This window comes from Camelina sativa, chromosome 14, assembly GCF_000633955.1.
Source record: "Camelina sativa cultivar DH55 chromosome 14, Cs, whole genome shotgun sequence".
NCBI classification, from domain to species: domain Eukaryota; kingdom Viridiplantae; phylum Streptophyta; class Magnoliopsida; order Brassicales; family Brassicaceae; genus Camelina; species Camelina sativa.
Window position 1 is genome coordinate 27786551 of NC_025698.1, and position 12390 is coordinate 27798940.

At 36.3% G+C, this 12390-nt stretch overlaps 3 protein-coding genes across 3 annotated transcripts in view; 2 read left to right on the forward strand and 1 right to left on the reverse strand.

Annotated features, from left to right (window-relative positions):
- On the forward strand, positions 1620–3393 carry LOC104742657 (phospholipase A1-Igamma3, chloroplastic-like). The gene has a single exon (XM_010463672.2). The coding sequence runs from the start codon at positions 1664–1666 to the stop codon at positions 3236–3238; it is 1575 nt and encodes a 524-aa protein (XP_010461974.1). The 5' UTR covers positions 1620–1663; the 3' UTR covers positions 3239–3393.
- Positions 8575–10778, forward strand: LOC104742658 (protein TRAUCO-like). The gene is made up of 2 exons (XM_010463673.2): positions 8575–9843; positions 10168–10778. Exons 1-2 carry the CDS (start codon positions 8658–8660, stop codon positions 10431–10433), a joined length of 1452 nt encoding a protein of 483 aa, XP_010461975.1. The 5' UTR covers positions 8575–8657; the 3' UTR covers positions 10434–10778.
- LOC104742659 (ABC transporter G family member 13-like) overlaps positions 11121–12390 on the reverse strand; it is a 5513-nt gene continuing 4243 nt past the window's right edge. The window contains exon 9 of the mRNA XM_010463675.2: positions 11121–11803. Coding sequence (XP_010461977.1) covers positions 11447–11803 — 357 coding nt within the window. The 3' untranslated portion in view covers positions 11121–11446. The remainder of the gene's footprint in view (positions 11804–12390) is intronic.

A 12390-nucleotide genomic window follows, 5' to 3' on the forward strand; every position in this document is an offset into this window, starting at 1 on the left:
CGGTTGTTACTTCGGTTTTCTAGCTAAAAGTAATGGACTGCGTAAACCAAAAAGAAAAAATTGTCCCAAAAGGATTATAAAGATAAGTTGCTAAAAAGATTTGCGCATACACAACTTCAGAACCATGTAAAGCTGCACTAAATGAAACTTTCATGATTTTGATGCTTTCAAAACTGTAATACTATAATTTTTTTATGTCTAAGTCTCTTCTTTGTTGCACTTATATGTAGTGTTTTGTTCACTTAGTGGTCAAGATCTATAGGGCTTTGCCAAAAGTAAGATAGTCTAGGTTGGGCTTGTAATGCTCAAGTTCTCATTTTCATTAAGAATTTCATGTTATATTTAATTATATGAAACAATGGAATCCACTTGTAAACCTTTACATTAGGCTACTATTGAAAGCGTAAACTAAATTTCACGGCGCTCTCAGAGTGAGTCTGAGGTCAAAGTCAAACTATGGTAACTAAAATATGTTATTTCAGAAGCAAAAGAATAACTTTGTTTGGCTCATTGAAAAAGTATCAACAAAAGAAAACAACAATATCAACCATTGATAATTTGACTATCATTTGCATAGAAAGTTAGCACTATTGTTCTAATTATTCCCTTCCACGATCCCTAAATAAATTTTTGTACCTTGAGAAAAGAAATATCATTATATTCTCCAACTCATCATCATTATATGCAGTGCCGTGCTTAAGGTATGCGGGAAAGGGCATTTGCCCTAAGCCACCAATTTTTTTAAATTTATTAGGCCACATTTTTTTATATATCTAGGCTTATATATTTAAGTTGATAACATAAAGGTGTATGTAAAGTGGTGTTTTGTTTGAGAAGTCCATAACACTATGATATCACAATAAAATAAATATGTTTTATGTGTAAGGAAATTTCTGTAAACAAAATAATTATATTTTATAGTTATAACTATTGTAAAAGAATATTATTGGAAGACAATTGATAAAAGAGATAATTAAAAAGAAAACAAATGTGCTTTGGAATTATAGCTTCGAATTTTTTTAGGAAAAAAAGATAGAAAAGTTTTGGTTTATACTATTTTTTTTCATCTTAGAATCATTGTTGTCTTTGAAATAATATTCTCAATAATAAAGGCCACATATTTTTTAAGCCACAAATAACTTGAGCACGACACTGATTATATGTACCACTAGCTAATTAATTTTAAGCTTCAAATCCCAACCATAAGAGTAATTTTTCCCTTTTAGACTCTACAATCACTTGAAATGAACCAAGAAAAGAAAAAAAATCACTTGAAATGGAAGTATATGAAATTTCAAAACAAAGTGTATGACTTCTCTGTTTCTTGAGTGGATCTATTTACATATTTAATGCACATATACATACACGTGTTACACGATGTGTGGCCATTTTGTACAAGACTGAAAGAAACCTCCATTAGTTGCACGTCTCTCTCTTCTTCACCGACCCCATTAAATACACAGCAATATGGAGAGACACTCATACCAAATTCATCATCAATCTTTTGTAACTCAACCAAATCATGATCATCCACCAAAAAAAAAACCAAAACCAAATTTATTTAATTGAAACGATCATATACATATATATATATATATATATATATATATATACTCTCACTTGCGCTCTCTAGTAGTTGTAACTCTCAAGCCACAAAATCTTAATGGCTTCTCCATCATCACCAATAACTATCAAGAACCCAAGATTTTTCGTTTCTTCTCATAACATCTTCAAAACCCAAGCTCAAACACTAATATTGACAACAAAATGCAAGACTTCTTCCATCATTTGCTCGTCTTCATGTACAAGCACAAGCTCTTCAACGACTCATGAGAAGCTGCCAAAGAAACAAACCCATGTGTTAGACGACAAACGAGAAGAAAAGGAAGAAGAAGAAGAAGAGGAAGAAGTTGGTCTTCGAGATATTTGGAGAGAAGTTCAAGGTTGCAACAATTGGGAAGGACTACTAGATCCTATGAACAATCATCTTCGAAGAGAAATCATACGTTATGGCGAATTTGCTCAAGCTTGCTATGACTCATTCGACTTCGATCCTCACTCTAAATATTGTGGCTCCTGCAAATACCATCCTTCTGATTTCTTTTCAAACCTTGACTTACATCTCCACAAAGGATACACCATAACACGTTACCTCTACGCAACATCCAACATCAACCTCCCAAACTTCTTTCAGAAATCAAAACTCAGCTCCATTTGGAGCCAACATGCGAACTGGATGGGTTATGTAGCTGTAGCTACGGACGAGGAAGAGGTAAGTCGACTTGGAAGACGTGACATAGTCATCGCTTGGAGAGGCACAGTCACTTATCTCGAATGGATTTATGACTTAAAAGATATTCTTTGTTCAGCTAACTTCGGTGACGACCCATTGATCAAGATTGAACTAGGTTTTCATGACTTGTACACCAAGAAAGAAGTTTCTTGCAAATTCTCTTCGTTTTCGGCTCGGGAACAGGTTCTGGCCGAAGTCAAACGGCTTCTTGAGTACTACTGTACCGGAGAAGAAGGTCATGAGATAAGCATCACCGTGACAGGGCACAGCCTCGGTGCATCTCTTGCCTTGGTCAGTGCTTATGATATCGCGGAGCTTAACTTGAATTATTTACCGGAGAACAATAATAAAGTTCCAATTACTGTATTCTCCTTCTCAGGACCTCGAGTGGGTAACTTGAGGTTCAAGGAACGATGTGACGAACTAGGGGTTAAAGTTTTGAGAGTGGTTAATGTACACGACAAAGTACCTTCTGTTCCAGGGATATTCGCAAACGAGAAGTTTCACTTTCAGAAGTATGTAGAAGAAAAAACATCATTCCCATGGAGCTACGCGCATGTGGGTGTCGAGCTTGCCTTGGACCACAAGAAAAGCCCATTTCTTAAACAGACTAGGGATTTGGGTTGTGCACATAACCTAGAAGCTTTGCTTCATTTGGTGGATGGATATCATGGAAAAGAAGAAGCAGAGACTATGTTTTGTTCGGCGACAAATAGAGACATAGCTTTAGTGAACAAGAGTTGTGATTTCTTGAGAAGTGAGTACCACGTGCCGCCTTGTTGGAGACAAGACGAGAACAAAGGGATGGTCAAAAGCAGCGACGGACGGTGGGTTCTGCCGGACCGACCACAGCTCGAACCTCACTGGCCGGAGGATATCGCTCATCATCTTCAAAAAGTACTTGGGAAGGTTAATGATTATGATTTTAAACCCACAGTGACTTAAGTCTAAATTAATAATTATAAAAAGATTTAATAATGTGTGGGTCAAGTGTAGTAAATTCTGTGTGTTAGTGTTTTATTACGCGGCTTTAATTACACTTCCATAGTTGTAGATGCCATCACCATGCCTATATAATTCAAGAATTTAATTTTATGTCATTTAAAAGCTATGATTAGCTAGAATATGTAGTACTAGTTTACAAGAGAACTTTTGAACAAAAAAAAAAAGTTTACAAGAGAACCAATTTCAACCCTCGCCGGTTATGGATTTACCGATGAATTTACATGTAACGAGGCCGTCATTTCCCGGATCCGCAATGTTATTTCCCGGATATGATACGTACAAAATATCCGAATTTCAACTTTCATCGGTTAGGAGTTAACCCGTAAATTCGTACGAATAATGTGGAAGAAAAGTGGACCACAACAACAAAATGCATGCTTATTAGAGGGTATTATTGAGTGGCTGGATCACTCAACAAAAATAATAATGATGATGAAATCTCTGTTTTCCCCACAGAGAACATAACAAAGACAAAACAACAACGAGGTGCGCACGATATAAATTGAAGGATTCAGAGTTGTCATCATGCGTACACAAACCAGAGAGCCCCCCTAATTGTTTTAGCTACCTAGATTTGATTTTAAGCCTTCTTCTTTCTGTTGAAAAATTGAGAACGCATTAGAAATATATAACAAAGATCTTTTTCGAGCCATAAAGCTTTCATGTTACGATCATATATATAAGCCACTAAAGCCTCAGTGGATCTGAGCACATATATAACAATTCATGGCACTACAAGTGACATAAATTTTGCTTCCCTTTAGTAGATGGATCATGTATGAAGAATAGCATCTGTGCGTGTGGGCGCGTGCGCATCAATTGAAATATCTCTATGTTATAGGGTTTAATAAGGAAAAAAAAACGAACAAAGTTACGAATCGTAAAGGCAATAACAGTAATAATTCATGAAAAAAGAAAAGAAAAAATGAGGTGAAAAATAAGAAACGGAAAAAAACAACTCGGACAACAAGAAATATGTATGTGAACAAAAATAATGTAATTTGTTTTTGTTTGGGTAATAATATCAGGTTTCTATTAATAGAAAGAAATTACAGACTTCAGATTATTAAAGAGAGGGGTAAGTAAACTCAAACTCCACGCCAATACATTCTTTGTCCAAGAAATCACTACAAGAAAATACTAGAAGACGTCACTTCCGCTTGTAAATCGACCGGTCCAAATGGGAACGATCGCTCTTCTTATTTTATGCACTCGGGTTTCAGCTTTACGCAGGTGAGACTGACCATTCGTACGCGGAGATCGATCGGTCCTCAGTTTTTGGAAAATCTTTGACATGTACTTAGTTAGTATATTCGGTATATATCATCTTAGATTCGTATATATCCTTTCTAGATTCGTATATACAGTATCTTATTAGACGCAACAAATATAAGATTTTTTTATTGTTAGTTGCTTTTCATGAAACTACATATAGCTTTTCAAGAAATAATTCCTTAGCTATGATATTTTAAAACTGATCCTTAACTACACATGTCCTTTTCTTTAAAACTGATCCTTAACTACACATGTCCTTTTCTGATTGACTAAAAGATTAGTGAAAAAGAAAAGAATAGAACATCTTCAGTTCTCTGTCTCTCTGTGTTGGAGAACCAACGACGATGAAAACGCCGGCGATTTAAAGTCTGAAATCCAGATTTGGGTCCAGATATTTTTGACTAACCTCAGTTAAGCAAAACCTCCTTTGATCTCTTTATAATCCCACAAATGGTAAAATCAACTCTCTTTTTGCAGTTTCCTTTTAAATTTGAGTCTTGATTATACTGTTTTTAATTGAGCTTGATCTGAGAGATAAAAATGATCCTCCATCTATGAACTATAATTCATCCTTTTCAACATAATTCAAAATATATTACGGAAATTAACACAACTTATAGACTACACCTCACCATATGCTTGGTCCTTAAAAATATGAAACCATTATTGATCCCTTAAAATAATAAAATGATATTACCATTTCAAATCTACACATGAAGATCTGAGCCAAATTTCCAACTATATGTAAAATTTATAGATCAAAAGCCAGAGACGAAGAAGAATTTGAGAAAGTAACAACGAAAGAACATATATTGCACACCAAAAAGAGAAGCATTTCAAATTTCATGAAATATATATTTTTAGAAAAAGGAAAAGAAGATAAATACGTAATAATTAATTAGAAAATTTTCCCGATTCTAAATTAGTAGTCTTAATTGAAATAAATATTTTGAAATTTAGAATGAAAGGTAGACAAAAAAAAAACTTTTATGACTACTAATAAAAATTGACCCTATTTGATGCTAAGACGGTCCAATAATAAAAATTAGTGTCTAATATGAGCATCCAAACTCTCAAACTCATTATTTATTTTTGTTACAATAAAACAGTCAATCCAATATCAGTATCAAAAGCTCAAACAAAAGAACAAAAATTATTCGAAATAATGATTAAGAAATCAGAAACTATGTTGTAGTTTCCTATAAAAAATAAAATCAAATTGACTTAGGTTGTGTTCGTTTGGTGAACTAACATAATATCTAATTATCTGAATAAAGCATCAACATGCAGTATTTGGACGCAATATCTAGATGATGTTCGTTTGTGTTATTGGTTCATGCATCCATAAATTGTATCTCGATGCAATTATGTTTGTTTTGTAATTTGATATCTTTATCTCGATACAATATGTATAAAAGACCAAAAAACCCTTTTATTTATGTTGAAGATGTTTTAGTAGTTTTAATTTATTGATGTTTTTAGCTTATTTTCATATTAATTTAAAATAAACATTTTAAAATGAGATTTTGCGTTTTTAGTAAAAAAACGAGATTTTGCATTTTTGGCGGAAAAACGTTATATTGCAGTTTTAGCGAAAAACGTGATTTTGCAATTTTGGCAGGAAAACATAATTTTGTGTTGTTGCGTTTTTTAGCAGAAAATGTAATTTTGCGAGTTTGGCAGAAAAATGAGATTTTGCGCTTTTGGCGGAAAATTGTAATTTTGCGACTTTTGGCGGAAAACGAGATTTTGCGGTTTTAGTTGGAAACGAGATTTTGTGGTTTTGGCGGGAAAACTTGATTTTGTGATTTATGGCGGGAAAACAAAATTTTGCGGTTTTGGCGAGAAAACGTGATTTTGCGGTTTTGGCGAGAAAACGAGATTTTACAGGTTTGGCGGAAAAACGAGTTTTTGCGATTTTGGAAGAAAAATGAGATTTTACGGTTTTGGCGATCAAGTTTTTGCGATTTTGGAGGAAAACAAGATTTTGCGGTTTTGGCGAGAAAACGAGATTTTACGGTTTTGGCGAGAAAGCGAGATTTTACGGTTTTGGCGGAAAAACGAGTTTTTGCGGTTTTGGAAGAAAGACGAGATTTTGCGGTTTTGGCGAGAAAACGAGATTTTGCGTTTATGGCGGGAAAACAAAATTTTACGTTTTTGGCGGGAAACGTGATTTTGCGATTTTGGCATGAAAACGTAATGTTGCGGTTTTTGCGGAAAAACGAGATTTTGCGATTTTAGTGGAAAAACGAGATTTTGGGGTTTTGGAAGAAAAACGAGATTTTGCGTTTTAAGCGGGAAAACATGATTTTGCGGTTTTGGCAGGAAAATGTAATTTTGCGGTTTTAGCTGAGAAATGTAATTTGCGGTTTTAGTGAGAAAACAAGATTTTGCGGGTTGTTGGGTGAAGAATTGAGATTTTAGGGTTGTATGTATATTAGAATTGAGAAAAAAATATTTTCTAATGATTTAATTAAAATAGAGATATTTTGGACTTTTTCCAATTATGGATGAGTTTACCTCATCCAAACTCTCCAAAAAAACTCATTCAGAAATTCAGCTTTTTTTGGATGAGTTTTCAAAACTCATCCAAATACCTAATCTAGTTCATTTCTTAATTGTCACTAAACGAACAATAACATGCATCTGCGTCCAGATACTCCGTCTGGTTCACCAAACGAACAACACCTTAGTAATAAGAAATGTTTGGTCTACGAATAAAAAAGAATAGAAATGTAATTCACATAAAACTTATCGATGTTTACGACATGTTGTCGGTCTTTGTGACAGGATGAGATCCGGTATCGCCGTAAACATGGCTTTCCTGTTGCTGTGTTCTTGACGTAAACATGGCTTTCCTGTTGCCGTGTTCTTGACGTAAACATGGTTTTTCCGTTGTTGTGTTCTTGCTGTCGCCTTTGTTAGGCGTTGTTACTTATTAGTTTGCTTCAAATAAAGGGGAAATGTCAATCTTGATTTGTCTTTGTGTCTTACAGAGTTTCACGAGAGATGACAAAAGCTTCTATGTTTATACATAATACAAGTGTTTTTGTCTTAGTTAGATCTGAAGCAAAAGCTTTTCTATCTTATGGTGAATTAGATCAATTTAGATTTTTGTCGATCTATGGTTGATTTGTTTATCCATATAGCGTTTGGTGGTGTTTGTCTCCGGATCTTCCCGTTGGGTAAACGATTTACAGAAATTTCAAGGAGAGTTGCATAGTTGAAGAAAAGAAGAAATTTCCTTCGCCATATTCAGATTTCTTTCAGCCGTAACTTTAATTGTTTGGAGTTTTGATTCGTCCTACAACCATTGGTGAAATTTAGAAGAATCAATATATCGATAATGATTATCTTCACCGAAAAAAGAATTTCAGACGGCCGAAGGTGTTGTCGGAAAGCTTTAGATTTCTCATCCAACACGTGTTGTTGACACGTTTTGTTTGGGCGAAACCAACGATAGATGAACTTTCTTTTATCATTAAGCAATGTATTTGTATGGACCTTTATAGGCTATATAATCTGTGTTTAACCCAACTTTTTAGAATAAAATTAAAATCTTACGAGAAAAAAGAAAAAAAAAACTTATCGATGCTTTAACGTTTGCTAAGTTGCCCTTTCTACAATGATATCTTTCTCCGATACGTTCAACCATCAGTTGCATATACTTGGCCCAAATAACTATTCTATTCTAACGGACACCACCTAACTAAGATTAGTTTAAAACCGTCATTAACGAAATTTTTAATTATAAGTTAATCGCTAATGCTTATTTGTTTTTGGATAGGCAATTTCTAATGCTTAATAGTTCAGTTGTTAAATGTCTAAACCGTTTTTAAATGAGGTTAAAAAAGATCCAATAAAAAACCGTTTTCAAATTAAAAATGGACACCCCTACCCAAACCCTAGTTTCCTATGTGGGCCTCAGAAAGCCCACTTAAGTCTCCAAGTTTTTTAAAAACAAAATAAAAAACTTCACTGTTCTTTTGCCAAATCTGCCGAGTCCCTAAAATTATTGTCAAATCTTTGGCTGCGGAGTCCCACAAATCTCTGCGGTGGCACCAGAAGAAAGCTTTTTGTTCCAATGGAGTCTCTTCCCGACGAACCTACCGGAACCGCTCTTCTTCTTCCCTCTGAACTCGATGATTCAGCGCCACCGGAATCATCCGCTCCAGTCGAAGAATCAATCGATACTGATTTAAAAGCACAAGTCTCAATTTCGCTTCCCCAAGAACCTACCGGAACAGCTCTTCCTCCACCCTCTGAACTGAATGATTCGGTACCATTGGAATCATCCGTTGTAGTAGTAGTAGAGGAATCAATCGATACTGAATTAGAGAAAGCAGATGTAGCTGCTATGGATGTTGATGATGCACCCGGATCCGATGCGAAAATTGAATCCGATTCCTTCTCTGAAGAAGCCCCGACTCCTTCTTCCGATGATAACCCTAAATCTCCGAAACCGGAATCTGTGGCTAATCAGAACGGTAGTGCGATGGAGGAAGAGGAAGATGATCCACCGCGTAAGAAGCTGAAGCAGTTAGATTCTATTACTTCGGTTGCTGTTAAGGAAGAGGTTGAGCCAGAGCAAGTGCAGCCGTCCGAAGCAATGGTTGTAGAGGAAGCGGCGGCAACTCTGGTTGTGGCGAAGAAATCGAAATCGAAGAAGAAGAACAACAATGTTTGGGTGACGAAGAGTACACGTAAAGGAAAGAAGAAGAGCAAAGCCAACACGCCTAGTTCAGCAGCTGTAGAAGATAAAGTATTGATCACTCCGGTTCCGAGGTTTCCCGATAAGAGCGACGATACGCCTGACTTGGAAATTTGCCTTTCTAAAGTTTACAAAGCTGAGAAAGTTGAGATTAGCGAAGATAGACTTACTGCAGGAAGTAGTAAAGGTTATAGGATGGTGAGAGCTACAAGAGGAGTTGTTGAAGGAGCTTGGTACTTTGAGATTAAAGTTTTGAATTTGGGTGAGACTGGTCATACACGACTCGGGTGGTCGACTGATAAAGGGGATTTGCAGGCTCCCGTAGGGTACGATGGGAATAGTTTTGGGTTTCGGGACATTGATGGGTGTAAGATACACAAGGCTTTAAGGGAGAAGTATGCTGAAGAAGGGTATAAGGAAGGTGATGTTATTGGATTCTACATTAATCTGTCCGATGGGGAATCGTTTGCTCCAAAGCCTCCTCATTATGTGTGGTATAAAGGGCAGAGATATATTTGTGCACCTGATGCTAAAGAGGAGCCTCCTAAAGTTGTACCAGGTATGCTCTATGTTACCTGTTCTTTCATTTTAGTTTTCCTGTGGTGACTTTTCTGCTTTTAGTTAGTCACATATGTTTTAGGTGGACTAGAGATGAATGCTGTTGCTTGTGATGGTAGAGGATTTATCTGGATTTTGTAGAGAGAATGGATATTTTGGTTAACATTCTTATAGATAATGGGGATTCTTCATCAATATTTACGTGGCCAAATGCCTTGATTTCGTATTTGCTTACCCTCCACATCTATGATATAGATGGTTTCTGTGCAATTCTGGATGATTTATAATCAAACTATTGTCAACGAATGTCTTCCTTCTAATGCAGGCAGTGAAATATCGTTCTTCAAAAATGGTGTATGTCAGGGAGTTGCCTTCAAAGATTTTTTTGGCGGTCGTTACTACCCTGCTGCTTCGATGTACACTCTCCCTGACCAGTCAAATTGTCTTGTGAAGTTCAATTTTGGGCCTGATTTTGAATTCTTTCCCGAGGATTTTGGTGGGCGTGCAACCCCGAGGCCAATGTTGGAGGTTCCATATCATGGATTTAATGGTAGACTTGAAAATAATGGTTCTGACGATATGAAGAGTTAGACCAAACCGGCAGGCGTATTCTTGACAATTTAACACAGTTTTCCAAAACTAGTTACTGGTTCAGATTTGGTTGAGTTTCGTTGTTACAGTCATAGGGTAGCAAATGAACAAATGAGTTCTGTACATGTCTACTCTGAAAAAAACAGGATGGTTTTTCTGATTTCAGGACTGGATTTTCTTCTTACTGGATTAGCCATATTTGTTAAAGTTATTGATTGTTTGTTGTTTTTTCCTTACATGTAACTGTTCTGGTAGCCTATATTTGATTTTTCTAAGGTTGAACCTAAACCATTTTTGCATTGTATTACACTTTTAAAAGTTTGAAGCATCTTGTCGATTGTTCTCTATCTGTTCAATCTTTCTTCAACAGACGCTTTTGGGAGGTACTTTTGTTATCTTTGATTCTCTATTTCCTGTCAAGTACTTTACGCCACAAGAGGAGGTAACATGGGCATTAAAATAAATTAGACATTCATAGCTCAAGGCTCTAGCACATCTGAATCTGAAAGTTGAATATGCCTGGTAGAAAGTTTTCCTCCTGTTCTTGGGCTGCACAGATTTTAGGATTTGTTTCTGCTAGCTGGTGCTATCAAGAAAGGACCACTGTTCTACTGTCAGGTAACAAATTTCCATACCATCTCCTGTTTATTTGAAGCTGTGTTAACTGTTAACTAAGGATTTATCTTATTTGAATTCTTTATTCCCTGTGGTCGCTGATATACCTACCCTCTCTAAAAGTTTCATCCATGCCATGGTCGCTTGTAATCTGAGAATGTAGCCATTTTGATCTCTAGCCATTTTTAGCTCTTTTAGGCAATTTATTTATTTCTGATGGATTCCATCCGCATGCCAAACAAATCTCATTACTCAGAATTTATAGTATCTCTTTTTTTCCTTACACAACAGGCTACAAATAGTTTACCAAAGTTTGAAGAGAGTAACATATGGCATGTGGATAGCGAGCATTATATCTATCTTCCACTTATGGATATTGCATCCTGCTGTATATGCTTCTAATGCAGTGGAGAGCTAAGTCCTTCTTGAGAAGAGAGTGCGTGGTTAACGTGGTATCGCTTGGAGGGGAATGGTGCCATTCTCCTGAAAGAAGGCCTTTTCCGGATATGGCTCAGAGTTCTCTTTGTGTATAACATGTGAATGATTGGGAAAACCTTTTCCCTAAACTTGAGGATGGCGAAGAAGAGAATCCTATACCCAATGAGAATCATCACCACAACAGCTAGATCCAACCACTTTGAACTTGCTGGATTTACGCCTAGAACAATTTGAAGAATGAGCTCCCCTTTCATTTTTGGTACCAATGGTAATGGAGAATCATACTCAACCCCGATCAGCTCATTCTTGAATGCTCCCTGCAATTTATCAGGTGTGCACATTTAGGATATCCATTTGCCAATATTGTCTGCATCTAAAGTTGAGTTAACCTGGTTACCTGTAGTGCCCATGCACCATAGTTTATGTAGGACACCGGATATCGCCAGAACACCACAGGTAAGTCGGGGAAGAATCGGAAAAACCCGGCACTTAATACCATAATTCCCTATGAGGTGAAGAATATAGTGGTTTTCAGTTTAGAATAGTCTTTGGAGATATATAGGAAAGCTGTTAGGTAACAGAGTGAGAGACAGAGGCCGTTCTTACAATGTAACCAGCTCCTAACATGACTCCCATCAAGAAGTTAGGAACTACTGAAGCTATCATCATCATGCAACTCTCCACAGTTACAATTGCACAGATGAGGTCGAGACAGTTGTAGAAGAAATGAGAACCTCCGGATTGGAACTTCACCATATAGATAGTGATTGAGCTGGTGGAGAGGCACATAAGGATTATGAAAGGTAATGAGGAGAGTAAATTAGACACAGTATATACTGCAACCCCATAGTATCCATTGAGCCTTTCCCGAGTAAACACCTGGTTTTAGGAAAAAGATGCAAAA

Coding starts and splice junctions, on each gene's coding strand:
- LOC104742657 (XM_010463672.2), top strand. CDS start 1,664: ATGGCTTCTCCATCATCACCAATAACTATCAAGAACCCAAGATTTTTC.
- LOC104742658 (XM_010463673.2), top strand. CDS start 8,658: ATGGAGTCTCTTCCCGACGAACCTACCGGAACCGCTCTTCTTCTTCCC. Junction 9,844..10,167: donor GCCTCCTAAAGTTGTACCAG/GTATGCTCTATG, acceptor CTTCTAATGCAG/GCAGTGAAATATCGTTCTTC.